Source organism: Dermacentor silvarum, chromosome 1 (genome assembly GCF_013339745.2).
Source record: "Dermacentor silvarum isolate Dsil-2018 chromosome 1, BIME_Dsil_1.4, whole genome shotgun sequence".
NCBI lineage: Eukaryota > Metazoa > Arthropoda > Arachnida > Ixodida > Ixodidae > Dermacentor > Dermacentor silvarum.
In genome coordinates, this window is record NC_051154.1 from 11,505,967 (window position 1) to 11,526,627 (window position 20,661).

At 43.4% G+C, this 20,661-nt stretch overlaps 1 protein-coding gene across 6 annotated transcripts in view; it reads right to left on the reverse strand.

Moving 5' to 3' along the window:
* Window positions 1-20,661, reverse strand: part of LOC119456666 (low-density lipoprotein receptor-related protein 2-like) — a 224,366-nt gene that overhangs the window by 76,208 nt on the left and 127,497 nt on the right. For 3 of the 6 annotated variants that reach the window (XM_037718494.2, XM_049664836.1, XM_049664843.1), the window contains exons 2-11: window positions 17,065-17,187; window positions 11,975-12,109; window positions 5,399-5,521; window positions 5,125-5,244; window positions 4,900-5,016; window positions 3,686-3,808; window positions 3,480-3,599; window positions 1,455-1,580; window positions 1,225-1,385; window positions 903-1,132 (exon numbers count right to left, since the gene is read on the reverse strand). In XM_037718494.2, the coding sequence (XP_037574422.1) occupies window positions 903-1,132; window positions 1,225-1,385; window positions 1,455-1,580; window positions 3,480-3,599; window positions 3,686-3,808; window positions 4,900-5,016; window positions 5,125-5,244; window positions 5,399-5,521; window positions 11,975-12,109; window positions 17,065-17,187 (1,378 nt within the window). The remainder of the gene's footprint in view (window positions 1-902; window positions 1,133-1,224; window positions 1,386-1,454; window positions 1,581-3,479; window positions 3,600-3,685; window positions 3,809-4,899; window positions 5,017-5,124; window positions 5,245-5,398; window positions 5,522-11,974; window positions 12,110-17,064; window positions 17,188-20,661) is intronic. The other 3 variants (XM_037718507.2, XM_037718502.2, XM_037718513.2) reach the window with 3 other exon arrangements.

Genomic DNA, 20,661 nt, shown 5'->3' on the forward strand with positions numbered 1-20,661 from the left:
TTTTTTTTTTACTGGAAAACTTTATACTCTACAACATTTTGTAGTCTAGAACACAATGCTTCACGTCACTAGGCACAGCTGAATAAGTATAAATAATCTGTATGAAAGAATTTTTCACAGGTGAGCTCGCCACCGTAATCACTGCCCACAATTACTTGTGGGAACAACATGCAGAGAAGCTGTACATGGGTACACATAAATTTGACCATGTCATAATTAGCAACACCAGCCCGTGTCGAGAGAAAACTACATCCTTCTGAAATATAGAAAGCTGGATAATATAATGACCGGCTGTCCCCAGTAGGATTTAAGCTTCAATAGTTCCATATCACTGGCATTATCTTCACTGGTAATTAATGCATTCATTAACCTCTCTTACAAACAATAAAGCCAATGAAAACATGTACAGGAGACATTAATCACGTTTTTTTAATTGAAATGAAGATGTAATAACATATGGGGAAATGAAAATGCAAGAATAGACAATTTGCTACCTGTGGGAGCTACCACCAGAACCAAGTTCACTTTTCTTCCACCATTCATTTCCTTTATTATTTCTACATTTCAATTAAAACCAGTTATTTGTCCCAATGTTTTTCTCGGTTTCATGTATATGCATGCATGGCTTAAAATTCTACAGGAGTGATATGTCTATTAGGAAGCCATCTGCTTGACCAGCATGTTTATTAGACTGATATAAGGCCACTGGTGCCATTATGCAAGTTGATTAGTATTAGTCTATGTACTGGACCATGTATTAGACCAATAGTCTATAGGTATTGGTAAGCAAGTAAGCTATTAGTTTTCCTTGTGGAATTTTTTACTAGCGTTAAAACTTGTTGCCCAAAAGCTTTTAGATTGTTAAGTAGTGAACATCTTTTGCCTTAAAATTCCAAACTCACCCTACAGTTGGGTCCAGGGCAATGTCCTGTGGATTGGAGAGGTTTCTGCTGAGCACAATGGCATGCCTAAGGCCATCCATTTCAAGTAAGTCAATTTTCTGTCCCAATGAGTCACAGATGTAAAGCTTGTTTCCAACCCAATCAACAGCCATGGACACGGGATTCCATGAAAAAACAACACTGATTGGGGACCTCAGCTCCTTGTCTCCTGCAAGCCGCATTGAGTGGATCTGAAAATTTTATATTAGAAGATGGATATAAGCCTTAGTGAAATACAAACATCACCAAAAAAGAAAAAAGAAAACCAAGGAATCAATTCTACCTGCTTTGTTTCAGTATCGGTCCAGAAAAGTAACTTTCTGTCATGATGGTAGTCCAAGCCAGATGCTGAAGATGCATTTGCCAAAATGCTCAAGTCTGCTCCGTCACTGCTGACCGAGTAAATGGCATTGTGACGAGTAAACAATAGTCGCATGGCAGAGCCTGAATAACGAAAAACGGCATTGAACGCTCAGAGACACATACATCTCTCGTATGACAACTTCAACTCACTGTTGTCGGCTTTGCAATGACGTGGTGGGTCCAGAGTGTAACCACGAACACAGAGACACTGATAACTGCCAGGACTGTTGGTGCACAACTGGTCACAGTAGCCCCATTCAGAGCACTCATTCAGATCTGCAAGTGAAATTAAGACAGAAGGTATTGAATGACGCAAGTGTTTTTCTCACATGCGACAACTAGTACATAGCACAGCATAATTGTGTAACGTGTGCTAGAGAACCACAACAAAAAAAGATAACAAAAGCTGAATTCCCTGCATGATACCTTCGGCTGCCCTCTTTAAATGAGACTTCAGCAATTACTTTGGCTCTGAACTCATATACTGCAACAGCAGCATTCTCCCACAGGGAAAACCACCATTCTGTTCTTGCTTGCCTGTTTTTTCCTCAAATTCTGCTCACCCACTGAGGTGGAATCGACAAGAAGCCAGCAATATAAGGTTGTTGGTTGCGGGAGTACAGTCGTACTATGATGTATTAGCTGAATGTAATAATTTGAGAAAGGAAATATTTATTATAATATTTAAATGATATAAATTTCATGATAATAGAAAATGGAAGACATTCTTGAGAAAAATAAGTTGAGACTTTATCTTCTTTGTGATGGTAAGCAACTTGCTTTCTGTATGGCATAGAAATGCTAGTTGTGGGATTCGAAATACATGGACAGACTTCAGCACTCTCAGACGCCCCATGTATAAGTAGGCTAAATTTATTTAACTCAAATGTATGGTTTTGTGGAGGCTTACATTCACAGCTGCCTGGACAAAGGTTGTGTTGGACTGCCTTGTTGAAGGCGGTCCAAAATATTACTATTTGAATATATTTGATTCAGCAAGTTGGAATTGGCTAGCTAAGACAGGGGTAATTGGAGGTCGCAGGGAGAGGCCTTCGTCCTGCAGTGGACATAAATATAGGCTGATGATGATGATGATGATGATGATTCATCCAATATTGGTGCATCATGTTCATTTTCGTTTATTTTGTGTGTTATCATGGTGAGGTTTTCTTGTGGTCAGTGTGATAAGCTTTTGAGTTGTTAAAACAGTCATATTTTCCATTTCTATCCTTCAGTTGGACACTGTCTAAACACCTACCTGCGCGACGCGACGGCAGTGTGGCATTGAGATGACCTTTATACTTGAAGTTTCGTTACACCATTTTTGAAATTCAGTGTGTGAAAGCCACTGGGGATGAAGAAGCTGCTGTGTTAACGGCTTCTTTGTGTTCAGGCTCAATGAGTCGTTTCGAGGGTCCCAGCCAAAAATTCTACAACCGATGTCCCGAGCAAAATGATGCAGTGTCACCTAAGAGACTTGAGTGAAAGTAATTTTTCTCCCATACATTTGCAATGTTCCTACAGTATTCGGTACTTGACATCTGTAAATCCTGTGAGCTTTTAAGTAAAAAACTATGTGGCATTATCGTTGCGACGTCATGGTTGGTAGTCATGCTGTCAATACTTTCAACTGTTTTCCACTAACTGCCCAATTCTGGACACATCTATTGTGATTGTGAGCCATGTTTGAGGCTGATCATCATCACTGACATGTACTGCTTTTTTGTGCCAGCGACAGTGCTTTCGTGAGCATGATAATGAATAATTGTATACCAACTCACTGCCATCTTGTCCAGAACAATTTCTATGTGACGCCAATAATATGTCGTCCCTGTCAGCTACAGTATTGCTTGTTCTGGCCTCCAAAATACATGCATTAACATCAAATACATCAGAATGTGACCAAAGTCGAGAGTAAAACACAAGACCTCATACTTAGTAGCAGATGCTGCACCCACCAAGCCACATTAATCAGAGTCAGTGATCGAGGTTTAATAAAGCTGCAATTTGTGAGCACATTCAATGAGTGAAAATCAGCTTTGTAATTTCCTAAACTCAACTGGTCACTATTGTTAGAACACTGTTTGAACTTCGATTGTGCTATCCACATTTTACTTGCCCATAATAGCACATATGCCAAATCCCCTATGTGCAGACAGCTGATAGAGCACGTACCCATACAACTCCGTTTGTCCTTTGTATTGATAGTCATTCCAGGAGGGCAGAAGCAGTCACCACCCTCCAAAGATGCACGGCAGCCGTGTTCACATGACAACGTGCGACATAGGCTGGATGCTGCAAAAAAGAAAGCTTTGTACAAAAATGCAGTTACATCCACTACCAGTGCATCAAATAACAAAAATGGTAAGGCTATTACTTACAGCAATTCTTCTTCTCATCAGCCCCATCATCACAATCTTGCTTCCCGTCGCACAGCTTTGACTTGTCGATACATTTTTTCTCAGATGGACATAGAAATTTTGTATCCAAGCATGTAACAGATGCTGAAAGCAACAGCAGAGGCTCATTGTACAATCAAATTGACTCGAGGCCTTAAGGATGGACAAATAACGCAACTAGAGCATGAATGGTTAACATGAAGTATCTTATGGTGTGCTCATAAGAAACTGTGCATCTAGAATTTTCGGGGCAGATGTACCTGGGAAAAACTGTACTGTGAGTGTCCCTACTCCTTAGTTTCTAAAAACAAGAAGATGTAGCACACGACAAAATGCACCAGTGAATGACAAGTGCAATCACAAAGATGCAAAATGTTACTTCCAGTATGTCATATAAAGCTTACTGTATAGGCAGGAATTATAATAAACAGTTTTAACGCAGCAAGAGTGCACTGCATCCACTCGTGTGTGCAGACTATACAACTTCAGTGCTCAAGAAATGCAATACAATACCTTTCATCTTTCTGCCCTTTCTCCCTCGCAGTAAGTAACCCGTTCCCACGGGTGACACACCCATGCCTACAACACAAAACTCTTTTAATCACTTTTCGAACTGTTATTTATGTGCTTGGTGTGCCACCATTGACTCCCCATGCTTCTGCCAGCAGAAAGGTTACGGAAGGAAAGCATACATGGCTGCCAGTGTGCAAATAAAGCTGCAGAAGCAGGAAGGCTGGCAGGGTGCAGATACCAGTGCACATTCAGAAGCTTTGGGCCCAAACCACAGCTTTCAGAAAGAAACACTTGATGGTGCTCGACTATCAATGTAGTATTTCTCCTTACTGTGATCTAAAATAAGAATGAAAACTACTTCCATAAAGTTCTTGTGACCATTACTTCTCACTAATGCTCATTATATTCCATTAGGGTAGCAACAACATAGAGAATACTGCTCTTGTCAAGAACAATATGAATTTTAGCTTAACAGCTGTGCTTAATTATGCTTGCAATAAAGAAGCTAGTGACCAAAACAAAGATGTGACTGCAAACCGGCTCAATCAGAGCGTATATCCTGTGCACAACAGTACTGCTTCAATTCATTTCAAAAATTTTAAGTGGTGATACCATCAAGTGTTCACAATACAGCTCCCCACAAAAGTATGCATTGAGTATGCATTCATTCGAGAGCTACTTACTGCAGTTTCGTTCATCAGACTGGTCCGAGCAGTCCGAGTGTCCATCACATCGCCAACGGATGGGTATGCATATAGCATTTGTGCACCGGAACTGGCCTTCGTTGCAAGGAGGAAAATCTGAAGCACATGGGGCCAATGTTTAGGCAGGCATACATGTGCCACTAGGTCAAAGAAAAAATATATATATGGTCTGCAACTTGCATCCATGGCAAGGACAGTGCTTACCACATCCTTCTTCATCAGAATTATCTCCACAGTCATCCCAGTGGTCACATTTCTTGCTCTCATCAATGCACTTGTTGCCATGCCGGCAGCGAAATTCATTTAACCGGCAGGCAGTTCCATCTAAAAGATAGCATTCCCATTAAAAACATGTATTACTATTACCATCACTACTACATTCATCGCTTTTATCAATATTCATTTGCATCCAACTTAAGTCTAATTCTACGCCAAGTAAGCATGAGCTCAGTAAGGGCCACAAGGGAAGCATAATTACTTGTTGTGCATGATGCTTCATCACTTTCATCTCTGCAGTCATAATAGCCATCACACTTTTTGGACACTGGGACACACAAACCACTGCCACATTTATGGTCACTTTCTTCACACACACGATATTCTGTAAAAAACAAAAGAAAACAACAAAAATACATTCAAAACACATGAACAAATAAAATAAGCAACTATGATAAAATAGCCCTATTTAAATAAGTTCAAGCTAAATAAAGCAGACCTACAGTGTTAGTATGCAGAAGTCAGAAAGGCTGCATAAAATCTGGGACCATATTTTATAAGGATTATTTTCCTTTTTATTTCACACTTTTTATACATCACAAAAAGTGGCCAATTCCAGAGATAACATAAGCTGGAATGACAATCCAATGACAATAAAAGGATGAAAAGAATATAAAATGGTATGAATCATTGCAAGATACAGCCCTGTCGCTTAATTATATGAGCACTTTTATTGTTTTTACTGTGGTACTGTAGTAAATCATAACACAATATCAGTGTCAGCCAGCGTTTATTAAATTTCGGCTAATTGATAGAACTTTTACCCGAAAAGATGCTGCAAACTTCCACTGCAAATCCTCACTCAAATGAAATGAAATGTTTCCCTCAATTCTTTTCAAGATGCGATTGTCTTCATTAAAGAACTTGTGATGATATTTATTTTAAATTACTGCAAGTTTAAAGTAGTACTTTGCTAAACTCTTTTTAAAAGGCCATGTTTGCAGTCACTGAAATAAGCGTTAAAAATTTATTTGCACCTCAGCATACCTCTTTTGTTACCCCGAGAAATGTGCTCATTATCGGTGCTTTTATGTTTTAAAATTTTATTTCATGACGTAGCAGTTGCAACGTATACTGCGATACATAAATTTATAGTCTAATCACTGCTGTTTTCAATGGATGTATAGCAGTAATAATTGCCGAGACAATTTTTCAGAATCCTTATGTGAAACTTCAATGGAGCACTGCAAGGAACATGAATGAAAGTAACAATTTGCTATTTTTAGTTAATGAGTAATGCAGTTAAAGTAATGTTAATAAGTAATGAAAGTAAAAAAAAAAGAAAACTGAAGTTACAAACTATGCACTTGGATTTTAGTTCCAAATTGTTGTAAGTCAGATCACACAAAAAAATTATTATGAAGATTTGTTGGCATGAATACTAATCATCATAGTATGTTATGCAGGAAAGCAGTAGATTACAAATGTGAAAACGGGTAATTTCCTATTGTACAGGGAGCACTTGTTTTTACTCGTTGGGGCAGGCACCTGGTCCGTTGTTTACTGCATTTTTTAGGCTTGCCAAGCAATGGTTGTCAGGTCAGAGAGCATGCCTCCTCATACTTCATTATTGCATTCAATCGGCTTGTTTGTGCAAGCAAGATAGTCTAGTGTGTGTTCAACTGGTGCTGGAGCCTCCGCATGAATGGTTCAGCTCCTGTACAGTGCTGTACAGTAATGTGGAATGTTGCACAATATTGTACAGTAATGAATAAGGGCACATGAACAGGTGGTGTTCGAATAGTAAGAACTGACAGCTAGTCAAGCTTCGGTCGAAGGTCGGTCTGAAATCGACTGCGTGCTTTTGTGTGGGTGAAAACCCTACACGACAGGAAGGATTACTCGTAATAACTCATGCACACGCTGTCGTCGAAGAGTTGGTGGATAAAAGCAACCCACGGGAGGGTAAATAAAGTTGCACTTGATATTGGCTGAACACAATTATCAAAATAACATGCACTCATGAGCATCTACTGTTGTTTGAGACATTGTTAAAACAGCCTATACGTCAGATCAGAAAAATGACAACTCGAGAGAAGCTTCTGTGTCTTCACTGCTGCTGTCATTTAAAGATTTTCTTGCCGAGTCCACCAACGTGCAAATTTTGCATCTTTTCATTGAAGTGCTAGGAGCATTGCAGACTAATCTCGATGGTGCCTCCATTCAAGTATTACTTTTCCAGATTCCCCAATCTGCCAAATAGTCAAATCTGACAAATAACAGACGTTCAGTCATCAATGATGTTGCAAGTAGATGAATTCCAACAGAAATGTATAATAACGCGTAGAAAAACTAGACCAAATTGATCAATTTCTATAGGCGCAGTAACGAAAGACTTAATGAGATCTTTGGCTGGTGGTTTCGGAGCGCTCTAAACCGCTCTCGTCGACTGGTCGAAAGAGGGCGCGCCTTACATTCGGCTGGTTCTTTTCGATCGCTCTGCTCCCACGTCGAGCGCACCCAGGCGCTCTGAGCCCTGTCGACGGAGAAGTCGTCGAGTGAGAGCATTTCCCGCCACGTCATCCGTATGTGGTATCAGCGGTACACCGTAACCTAAACCACCGCATGCCGGCGTCGCGACGAACGCTCTTCCCACCGGCGCGTCCGCCGTTTTTTCAGGCAGCGCCGGGAGCTTTGGCCTGCTTTGGCTGGCCGAAATCGGACGTTTGCCGTAGTCACGTGGTTCCGCCACTTCCTCCTCCGAGAGCGAGTCACAAGTTCGGTACAGACCCACTCCCCCAGTGGGTCTAGCCATAGCTATGCTCTAGCGGACGCCTTGCAACTGTAGCCTTGGCAAGCGCCGAGGGTGAAGCAAAAATCACGGAACATGTGGCGGCGCTGCCGTCGCCTTATTCTGAATCTCCTGCCAATAAACGTTGGCTCCGGCTATTTTGACAGCGTTCATTGGCTGAGGCGAGCTCACGGGCTGAGTAGCTGTCGTCTGCTCGACTCACCGTCGTTGTTGCGTCGTTTGTATTCTTTCCGCCGCTATCCAATTTTATTTACAATAGATCGGTGGGGAATAATATCAGTGTTGCCGCCACCCAGTATCCGCCTGTCAAAGCTCCATGCAGCTGCGGTAGGGTCTCCGACGCGACAAGCGTCCTGGATGGATGGATGGATGGATGAGGCTGAACCCTTTAAATCGGGCGGCGGCATACGCCACCTAGCCATGACTATTAACCATGACTATTAACATAACACTGCCGGCGCGCGGGGCCGCTCATTCGGGAGAAAGCGACAGTGGCACTTTACTGCAAAAAAGCCTCACCGGGGAGCCTGCGTTGGACCGACTACCCCATTCTAGTACACCCTAAATTCGGCTTGCGAGCTTGTCATCTGCCTTCGAGATCGAGGAACGCCGGATCTGCCCGACTTCCGAGTCGGGCGAAACAAATCCTGTGCATTCGGAGAGTCTTTCTCTCTCTCATTCGTAAAGGTCGCAATATATACGGACTGACTGATAGATACACCATGACCTGAAAAATATATACATGGTCACTAAAGGTGTCAAAACCCACGGTGGCCTCGCTTGTAGAATGTCTCAAAATATGAATCACGTTCTCCTTTTCGCCAACGAACCACAAACGTTTAATAAAATCCATGGATAAAGCTTTCTATTTTATTCTTTTTTTCTTTTTCGTGCCTATATCTAAAAAAAAAAAAAAAGAGAAAATTCTTGGGTTAGCACAACTGATCGTCTTCAAGATCAATGCCAATGCGCTGACGCCAGCGCGGCGAAGTTCTTGCGATCCTTTCCGCGACAACGACGGGGCGACGTCCTTACTTTCAAAGGTGGATAGACCTGCGGCCGCCAAGAATCGAGAACCGATCAGAGGTGGATGGAACTTTGAGAGAAAAAACGACGACAGGCTACGATGACACCATCAAACGCCGATAATAACAGCCAGCAGAACCGTAAACACGACGCGTTCGTAATCAAATGGACGGTCTTTGCTCCGGCCCTGAGTTGCGTCAAAACCAGTATACACTCTAAAAACAGTTGCACCCTTTGGGGCGTATTTTTGCCACAGAACAATAATCGTCATCTGACTTGCGTGGCTTTCCTTTCTTTAACGCTGTGCGCCCGGCACTTCTCGGTCACGAACGACAAGAGCGTTATCAGCGTGACACAGCGTTCTCGACAGGAAAGTAGCAAGTGCAGAGCAAGTGCAGAGTGCAGAGCAAGACAGATGACGATTATTGTTGCGTGGCAGAAATGCACCCCAAAGGATGCAACTGTTTTTAGAGTGTACAAGGGCGCGTCGCACCAGGCACGCAATACAGATGAAATACACGAAGCTGCGAAGGCTTTGACAGCGCCGCTGGTCCACGGTCCACGAACCCCGGCGCACGGGGCGCACCGTCCATTTTTTATTTATTATTATTATTATTATTATTATTATTATTATTATTATTATTATTATTATTATTATTATTATTATTTTTTTTTTTTTTGGTGAGCGTAGGAGTAACAAGAAACTGCTCCTGTGGTTGCTGTAGCCCGTTCATCGAGGACGCCCATACGCGTGGTGAAGTTACGGGCATCGTTAGACTCGTAGTGCAATGGCAACGAATCCGAAGTGCTTCCTACGCGGTTAGCTAGGTGAGGTACAGTACACTAGCTGAGACAGCTGAGGCACGGGAAAGTCGAGTCATGAAGGAAAAAGTAGAGACGCTTCGCAGCGACCAGTTCGTGCAACTGAAACCAGCTGATGCCACTAGTCTGCTTCACGCCTCCAACCATGAGTGGCTTTGTGTAATGCCAAAAAAACGCGCCAGGGACAGCTACGTACAGCTCTTCGACTCAAAGTGTACGTACAACGAAAAGTTCGAAATTCGGACGCATACTCACGACGACGTAACTAGGGAAATTCTGGCCAACTTAACGTATGAAGTGTTGATCAGACCTGACAGTCAACCTTAATGTTACAAATGATTGAATAACTACATGTTAAGTATCCGAAACAATACATGGTTCAATACTGCAGTGTTAGGATTTAATAGAAGTACTATCGGCGTCAAATGAAACGCGAACAGCGTAGCACGTGGCCAAAGCATAACTGAAGGTATAGTGCGCACCGTCCAGTCACTGACAGGCGCGCGCACATCCGGTTTGACAGCACTGCGCGATGATGCTTCCCCTATACGGCGATATGTTCGTTTCTGTTCTGGTTCTCTTTATTTTAAACCGATAAAAGAAAACGGGAACGAAAATGTCAGAGTATAGGGCGAGTATTATCCCACAGTGTGGCGAAACCATACGTGCTATCGGCGTCAAAAGAAACGCGAACAGCGGTGCATGTGGTACAGTTTTCGCCGTGATCATTACTGCGCCATCATCTTTTCTCGCTTTCAAATAAAAGAGAACCAGAACAGAAACGGAAAATATCGAAATATAGGGAGAGCATCATCGTGCAGTGCGGTCAAACCGGATGTGCGCGCGCCTGTCAGTGGTGTTGACAGGGCTTGCGCGCACTACAGCTTCAGTTATGCTTCGGCCACGCGCTCCGCTGTTCGCGCTTCATTTGACGCCGATAGTACATGTTTAAGGAACCAATAGTCGACGTCCGTTCCCAGGCGCGTGTGAAACACGCCGAGTACTGTTCGTCCCGCAGTTGGCCTTTCGAAACCCATGGTCCCACTAGCCGCGACCGCGTGATCAAGAAAAAAAAAAAAAAAAAAAAAAAAAAAAAAAAAAAAAAGAAAAGACGCGCCCAGGCTGCGGCGCTAGAAACGTCTATGTAAGTCAGCAAGCTATATAAATTTGGCAGACGGCTTCCATAGCCACCTTGTCCACAAATCTATAATGAAAAGATGCTGGAGAGCTAGGTGGCCTCACAAAAACGGGTCCCGCTTCAGGGTCGCATGCGAATTGACGTTCGGCACTCAAAATACGCCGATGTTCCAGTTTCTTCGTGAGGGGTCTACATGCAGGTACATATATTTAACCCTTTCACTACCGAGGACGAGCCAGGCTTGTCGCTGGAATTTGCACCACTCTTACCGAGGACGAGCTGGCCCGTCCGAACTAAAATCTGGAAACACAAGTTCGGTTGCACCGCACATACGTTGGTTCGGCTTCACTGCATGCGTTTTTGCGATGTTGCATGGCAGGTGACACGACAGAGCAGCAGGTTTTTGTACTGACAACATGCTTTCCAAAATGATGTCTTGTAGAGGCTCTGACGAGAACTCTCGATCTCAACCCTATATAGTAAGGATTCAAATCCTCAGCTGCTCATATCACGGCTTGTCGCTCGCCACTGAAAGTACATTCCGCCAACTGCTAAATGTCAAATGACAACAAGGAGATGCTTCATGTGCTCAAACCGATCCTCAGCTCATCGGAAGAGATGCAACAGAAAGGAAACCAAGACTTGGTGCGACGACTTCGGCGTTGTGCAGTACACTATGCCTTCCTTTGAGGTGTACGTTATAGAGGCAAATTTTTAGAAAGTTCGAGGCCAAGTTATACGGGTGTTCATCGAAGTGATAATATCGCTGTATTTTAGAGCAAAGAACACACCTATTCAGCTAACCTTAGAATTTTGAAGCTTACGCAGTAAAGTGTAAGTACGGCGGTTAATCCAACTTTTAGTTTTTGTTTTCTTTCAAATTTGTTTACAGCCTTCTGAAATAAAGACTTTCGGTAATATATTTTTGGGTCTTTGATTCCGTTTGTGTTTGAACCAATAAAAGCAATCGGTATATTTGGGCTGTTTTTGCAGAGAGTGCTCGGTAGCGAAAGGGTTAAAGAAAGAAATCGGACACTTACTACAGTCACCACTTTCATCCGTTCCATCCACACAATCTACAACTTGGTCACACCTCCAGTGCTTTGGTATGCAGTAGGATTGATTAAAAACATACTGCCCACATGAAAATTGGTTTGAATTGCACTGTGGAGGAGCTGAAAAAAGAAAGCAGTAAAGGCATACAGATAAGGCCAAGTCAACAGCTATACAATTTATGAGCACAAAACAATTGGCTGAGATGTAGCCCTAATCCCGCGGAAGAAACAGTACCAACGAGTGTATACTTAGCTGAATATAAAAATAATGCATTTCGCAGAACTCATAGGAACGAACAAGCAAGCTTTTACCGCATCAGACTCAGACTCGCTAATCTGCTCTGTGTGTAAAGTTGTGTGTAAGCTGCGGTTCATTCTCGGTCCGTGGATAAACACCACCAGCGCGTAGAGTGCTACGAAAACGGTTCTGGTTTTTCTAAGGTCTACAGGCCTTAACGAGACTTTGTGAACAGCTTGAGTGTGTGTGCGTGTGTGCAGGTGCATGTGCTGTTTGTGTGATCACCATGTATCATATTTCTCACCCAACATCTGGAGTATAGCCTGCCAGGTCATAAGTCAGGCCAACGACTCAATTATAGTCGGCAATTTCTTTATATATATATATATATATATATATATATATATATATATATATATATATATAGAAAACACCAGGGCTTGACAAATCACTAATCCAAAATAGCACCACTCGCGATTGACCTACAGATCGGCGTCAACGCGGGCTATTATTTAGAGCTTACATTGGCAACTATAACTAAAGGCCGCTTCCAGCTGCGCAACGAGTGATAGCTACACTCGTAACTAGAGAGCGCATTTTTAGGAACTAAACATGTGGGTTTTAGGCTCCTAAAACAAGCACTTAAAGCCTCAATCTAGGCACGATAGAGGACGAAATAGGCACTATACATTGCTCGCGAAAGACCTGTTTGATGTGTTGGATCTACGTAGCCCATTTTCACAGTAAGAAAACCGACGCAGCGTTCACTTGTTAAGTCTTAAAGGCAGCAACAATATTCTGCAAACCATCGCTTCACAGAGCTTTGTTTTGCACACGAGAGACCACTTTTCGTTAATCCACATGCTGCAAACAAAACGCTTAATGCATTGTTCTAACAAAATGAGCAGGCACTGTATATTTAATAACCAAACTATCCTCCTCACAATGGCGAATCAAGTGGAGCAAACCCAGAAACCCAAAATACGCTAGCAATGCGGCTAAGCGGTTAAAGACGTTAAATTTCGTGCCTAATGAATTAATTGTTTCAGTAAGACAACAAATGTTGAATAGTGTATGTTTGCAAACCTTTGTAAAAGTTATAAGAACAGTGACACATGATCATCACCTCTAGTTTTGGAGTTCAACACTGTGCCTCTTCTAGGCTGAAAACGAGCACTCAACATCGGCAGAGGCGAATGGAGCGTTTTTGTATTTCTGGATGTTTGACGGCTTTACGCACTCTGCATGGGATTCTTGACTTTTTGCCTGTAATAATATCTGAAATTTCTTTGAGCAGTAAAGAATCTATGTTTCTTGTCTAAAACAGCCTGAATATTTGCACTAACTTTTTTGACAGCTGCTACCACACAACGTGGGATTCATTAAACTTGTGGTATGGTTACAGTGCCCTAGACTGTAGTATGGTGCAGTAGCTGAGTCACGACTCGTGAACTATTCACGAAAGCTCTTAAGCGTTTGTGGTGTATCGCCATGACTTTATTTTTAGCAAAATGTTTCTCTTTTTAACACTCGTTGGAGCACAGGAGCACCTATCTCCTTACATGCCCTTATTTAAATAAAGAAAGCGGGGGAGGGCAATATATAGCTTAGTGCTCAACTATTGCAGAGTTTAGGTGGGCCACCATCACCTGGTGTGTGTGTACAACCACAAAAAAAAAAAAAAAAAAACCGAGGCATCAAAAATATAAAAAAAGAGGCATCGCGTAACCACAGTCGATAGTACTTCCAGCGGACTTTGCATTCATCAGCCTAACAGACGCGCAGCGCAATCCAAAGCCAGCAGTCTCTCCAAGCAAAAGTCTGCTCGATATCTGTGTTAAATGCTGCGCCTTCCTGTCTCAAATCCCCACCTGCAGTATAACATGGAGTTGCCTGTTCATTGACGAAGAACGACACTTTTGGTGATCTTTTTCTCAGGCATTGCTGACCAGTATGCGACAAACGGTGACTTAGTTAAATCGAGGTTCGATTGTAATAACCACCGCTCACGATCTTAAAGTGGCACTTCATAATTCTCGAAAACTGGTATTTTTGTTCTTTTTTTTTGTGTGTTTTCAGGTATTTTTTTTTTTTTTTACTTTCCCGAGTGCCGCACGGATGACTTTTTTTCAACCTCGAATGCACGTAACGCCTCATTACATCAATAAGTAAATCGAAGCTTACATCAACACTGAGCTCAACGTGTGCATTTTTCTCAGACACTTCTGGTCACTTCGGTATTACCGCAGAGAATCATTTTAGAATCGTTGCTACATATTATATCTATGCTGCAAATAACGTAATTTCGCCTCTTTAGCTGGAATAAATGAATGACTGTCCATTATTCGCAGCGCAAGTCACAACGCGCAATTAACTAGTTGACAAAGGTTCGCTAACTTGCATCATTAATTAAAAGGCAAAGAGTGATAGTTTTGCGCACATTGACTAACTGATGTATTAGGATTTTTTTTATAAATTCTGGCAACTATTAATAAATGCTGACATTGAGAACTTGAAGTCAGCCGCTGTTTCATTTACTAGGCACAGGGATATACATTTTTTTTTTCTGCAGCCCAACCCCTTTTCATAATCATCATTTGTGCACTGGGAAAAAAAAATTAAGCATTCAGGTATGGAAAAAGACTATTCTTTTCAAAATGCTTTCCTGAGGCATTGCGGGATGACACTGCGTGAAGCACCAGGCATTTTGCGGTACAGTCGACAGCAGATGCTTGCATACCACGCGAGCCCATGCCAAACATAGAAGCGGTATTAAGACACCCATTGCCAAACTAGAAAACTCGATCTATGCCAAATATACCAAACTATAGAGTTCCTGTAGCATATACTATACCGAACTGCCTCTGCGCGACACCTGCCGTCGAGACCAGCGCTACGCAGGAACTGTTGTTCGCCGGCGTGTCAGTTTCCTGTTGGCGCGCCGCGCTTTTCAACCTCTTCGTTCCCACGCAAAGCCCAGCGGCCTACAGCCGATATCAGTTGAAATTGTATCTGTCGAAAGAGAAGCACGTCGCCAGGCAGCGTGTTGCCTGAGAAAAATGAAAAGGCTCGTGCCGAGCAAGAAAACTGACACGCTGACGGCGAGTTCCGTGTAGCGCTGCTGCACCAGAAGTGTCGCGGAGAGGACGTTTGAAACACGCTCGCGCGCGGCCCGTAAAATTTTGCGCGATTGAGTGTACCTGTTGGAACGTATACCATGAAACTAGAGCTCAATTTCAGGATTTGTACTATGGTGATGCCAAGCACCAGCCGTGACGCACATGAAGATTAAACTAGTCACGTGTCCTGGAGCAAGGCGCACTTGGGTTACGGGTCTATTATTTCTATGCAATCTATTCTATGCTCAGCAAAAATTTTTGTAATATCCGAGTTTATTTTGTTTGTCTCACAGTTCCACATGTTAACAAGCGGATCCGTGCTACAACTCTTGAAAAGGTAAAGGGGCCATTGCCGCGCGACTGGCCGCTCGAGGCACTTAGCCTGTATTCGCGGGCTTCTTTCACGCTCGGAACTTTTACGTAGCACGTATTGAGCAACAGAAAGCTGCATCGGGAGTTTTTCATGTTGCTCTACAATTTTCTAATTGACACTTTTCGTTTAATTATAATATTTGAGAAGTTGATTAAGACTAATTATGTAATTAGGCACAATACAAAAAATAATCTGAGTATCTCCGAGCGACGGCAAGCAATATTACCTTGGTTCTGTCCAGCTAAGTGGCATTTGAATATTTTTAACTCTCGCTGCATGATAGTTGGGACACCCTGTATATGTCAAGCACTTTAATATTGTTATACCTTTTATACTGTCTAGGTATGAGTAGTAGCTTTGGTCTATACTCGTATGCACTATTGAAAACCTGTGCGTGTTTTTTGGGCTCTTCATAGCTTACACTTGTTTGCGGAGCTGTACACCATGTGTTGTACTGCCTTCTGTGCCTCGTGTCTGCAGTGTTTTAAGCGCTTTTTGCGCTTTCATTTTTTGTTTAACCTGTGACGAGGCGTAGCCAGTGGCACCTAAAATACCTAACGTTTGGAAACAATAAGATTGTATATATATATATTGCTACTTTTGCACGAAAAAAAAATATTTTTTTCGCTGTGTAGATGAAACATTTTGTAAGTGCGCAGTACCAAGCGGGAACAAGCTCCCTTCAGGCATTACTGGAGGCTGAAGGTGGGAAACATTTCAAAGTGTTCAACCTGTGTCTGGGGATTTTTTTCATATCCGTGGATAATGACCGACCTACCATATTTTCATCCAGCCTCGTCAATTACAGCCCCACCAGGTCCGCGTTGAATAACAATCTTATTCTACCGATTGTCCGGACAAACTAGGGCAGAATAACTCTGCGTCAATGTCACTATGGAACACGCTATCCCTTGTCATGAAAAACTCACGAATATTACACCAAATTTAAAGTAAATGAGATACTTAGAATCGACCAACTAACAACATTTTATAGTAACCAATTACTATTCAATCAGTATTCTAGGTATGATGCTAGAAATTTTCTTTATTTCGTTTTATTAGGTTTTGTATGCTTAATAATTTTGTATTTACTTTTAAGATTGTGATTTTCTTTAGGATACGAAGCTATACTTTATCTCTGCGTCAAACATTTTTAGAATTTGATTTTTCGCCTTTCGTATCTTCATGTACTGTTTAACTGCCTCGCTATTGTCTACTCGCATGATTGTTCTGCACAGGCGGTCTCGAAACAGACCTTAAGCCTGGGACCTCTTGTTAATGCATTTGAAAGCAATAAGAAGTGCGAACAATTGTTGATGAAAAGTTAAAAGTGCGCTGAGCTTACCACAAGACTGATGTTCATCTTCGCCCTCTTCACAGTCTTTTTGGTAATCACAGACCCACCGTAGAGGAATACATCTGCCGTTACTGCATCTAAAGTTATCTGTTGAACACGTTGTTGTTTCTTCTGAAAAACAGAACAGATAACCCATAAGCTTTTCATTCATGTATCAAGCAGCAGAAAAAAATTAAGCCTGCAATTTCCAAACTGCCACATCAAGGAAAATTAAAACAGCGTGTTGATCTATTTCTAGCCATGGAGACTATGTCCGTAAAAAAAAAAAAAAAAACTTAAAATCTTATTTGAGTAAGAACTTAATTATGCAGTAGTTGTAATCTGTTTTCTAAGCTATTTACAACAGAAACTTCGTCCAGCTTATGGAAAACGCTACTGTAGGCTTTGATCATAACTTTGAGGCTTAAATCCTAACTTTGAGGCGTCAAATTCAGCGTAGCATCAAGATACGTTGGGCATTACAGGGTTAAACACTCCCTCGGGCGAAGAAGAGCATATATAATCAGATTCAAGGAAATGAACTTTAGGAGACAGCTTTAGAACTGGCCATTTTTAGTATTTTTCATTTCTAGCATCAAAGAAAGAACGCATGGACAATGTTCTATAGTTTACCGCAAACAAAACGCAAGAGAACAAGGCAGAAAACATGGAGTGGGGCGCGGGGCAGGGGTCCCGACAAGTTGGAGCGAAACGCTTACGGCGACAACTAGCGAAGTATTGCGCGCAGTAGCGTTCGCAGAGCTTAGCGGTGTATTAGGGAGTTTTAGTATAGCGGAAGCCGCTTACGTTAGTGTTAGCGTGCGACGCAACGCTAACGCAAAGAAAGGCTGCACTGCGCGGTATAAGGTAGTGTTTTAGAATAGCGGAACGGAGAAAAACGCTAACGCAAATACACTTGGGCGCCATCTCGCAAACATGAGCAAGCCCTCTCGTTAAGCCTACTCCGCCGCTAATCGAGAACGCATATTGAAAACACCGTCCATTTCTCACCTGTACGCCGCTGTCGAAGCATCATCACACAAATCTAAAGCGAACACGAGCATTAGTGGGGAACGAATGAGCCGAACAGTGCAGGCCGACGACTCGATAGATCCGAAGTGGATGGCTTTCGCTTCAACAGGCACCGCCATCTTGCCCTACGTACGGAATCCCTTGCGTGCGTTTGCGTTGAACGCTATATTCCGGAAATAGTGTACGTACGTAAGAGTTCTGGCTACGTTTCCGTTCTGCGCATGCGCAGTTTGCAGCACGCAACGCTAACGCTAAATCCTTGCGTTTGCTGTTTTCCGCTATACTAAAACTCCCTATTAGTTGCAAACTGAACACCGCCACGCGACCGATCTCGCAATCATTGGCCGTCTAAAGCCGGGCTTTCTATTCTGACTGCAGTTGTCCGAGCACGAGATGCGCGAACAAACGGAAATGAAAGGCGGTGATACATTCTCACCTTATACGTTTAACGAGCTGCAAATTGGTACATACGGACCCAGTCTGTGCGAATACCCGCAAAACGAATAAACTGTGGGTGTGAGTGACTAGTATCAGATCCAGCACAGGCTGTACCGACACGTATAGCCTGTACCAATATAGCATCCGCACGCGCGTGCGCACACACCCACGCAAGCACGCACACGCACCCGCACGCACGCGCACACACACACACGCGCACTCTCACACACACACACACACACACACACACACACACACACACACACACACACACACACACACACACACACACACACACACACACACACACACACACACACACACACACACACACACACACACACACACACACGCGCACTCACACAAGCATGCACGTGCACACATAAGCACGCACGCGCATGCGCGCGCACACACATACGCACGCACGCGCCTGCGCGCGCACACACATACGCACGCACGCGCCTGCACGCGCACATACATACGCACGCAAGCGCATGCGCGCGCACACACACGCACTGAAGCGCACACACACAAGCACGCACTGAAGCGCACACACACAAGCACGCACGTGCACACACACACACGCACGCACGCGTATGCGCGCGCACACACACGCACTGAAGCGCACACACACAAGCACGCACGTGCACACACAGACGCACGCACGCGTATGCGCACGCACACACACGCACGCACGTGCATACACACACATACACACACACACATACGCACGCACGAACACACACTCACACACACGCGCGAACACACACAAACACGCACTGACGCGCACACACGCACGCACACACACGCATACGCACGCACCTGCACACACACGCACGCACACAGACATACGCACACACACATGCGCACACGCACGCACGCACACACGCACGCACACACGCACGCACACGCGCGCGCACACGCATACGGCGCCCCCTGCGGGATACGGAGGTCGGGAGGACATGGCATGTGGCTTCCAGGTCAGTCGTATGTCCTGCGCACAGGTATGCCACACAGCAAACCGAAAACAATATGTGGCACCACGGTTCACCTATAGCGCTTTCACTGGCTTTCCACCCGCCGGCTTAGCGGCTATGATGTTGCGCTGCTAACCACGAGGTCGCGGGATCAAATTTTGGTGGAGACAAAATGCAAGAACGCCATGTCCCGTGCATTGGGGGCATGATAAAGATCCCCTGGTTGTCAAAATTAACCCGGAATCCCCCATTTCATATTCAAATCGTGGTTTTGTCACGTGAAACTCCAGAATTCAATACAATTTCACTGTCCGTTCCACAAACTGCTGTGGACCAAACTTTCCATAACAACGCTGAACACCTCTTTCCTGCGTTGCCCCTGTCAATCTTTAGGACAGTAGCTCATACGCACTACGGAACATCGACCAAGAATCGCGCAGCTAATTCGAATTTAGAGAGATTAAACAACAAAGAGCGTATCATTTGAAAAATAAACAGCATGAGCAAGCGTAACTTTAACGCTACAAATTCTATTTATAATAATCTATATATAGAACCAGAGGGGATCTGATTTTAAAAAAATTTGAGTCTGTCTCAAAAAAGTGAGTGCGATAATTTATGCAAAATATAAGAGAACAGAGAGAGAGATTTCAATCGAAGAAGGGAGCGGATAGGGGTCGGTCTGAGAAGGGTCTCTGGCTTGGTACTCCCCTCTACAGAGGAAATTAGATAAGATAGTAAAAAGAACAAAAAAAAAAGAAGGAAGAAAAAAAGAAGAAAAGAAAACAGCGACACAAACGTAGATGAGAAAATATAATGATCGTGAGCATGAAATTACTACACGATGCGCAGTTCTGTATACGCACGCTGAGCGCGTGCTTCAACGTTCTATGCGTAAAGAGCAGGGCAGAGTCTGTGCTGCTTATCAAGAGCGTTCATGATTTGAACATCTGCAGCAGACCCGAGCCTAACCTATCAAGTATCTTGAGGGCGTTGATGAAGTCAGACAGCGCTTTTGTCTTTTTTTTTCCTGTCCTTTCCGCGCTGTCACAGCTCTGTCCTCGTGATCAATCTATACAAATTCGCCTACTCGCCTGTCCCTTTCGTGGACGGCTGCCTTCGATAAAACACGTTCCAAAGGGATGGGCAGAACACGCCG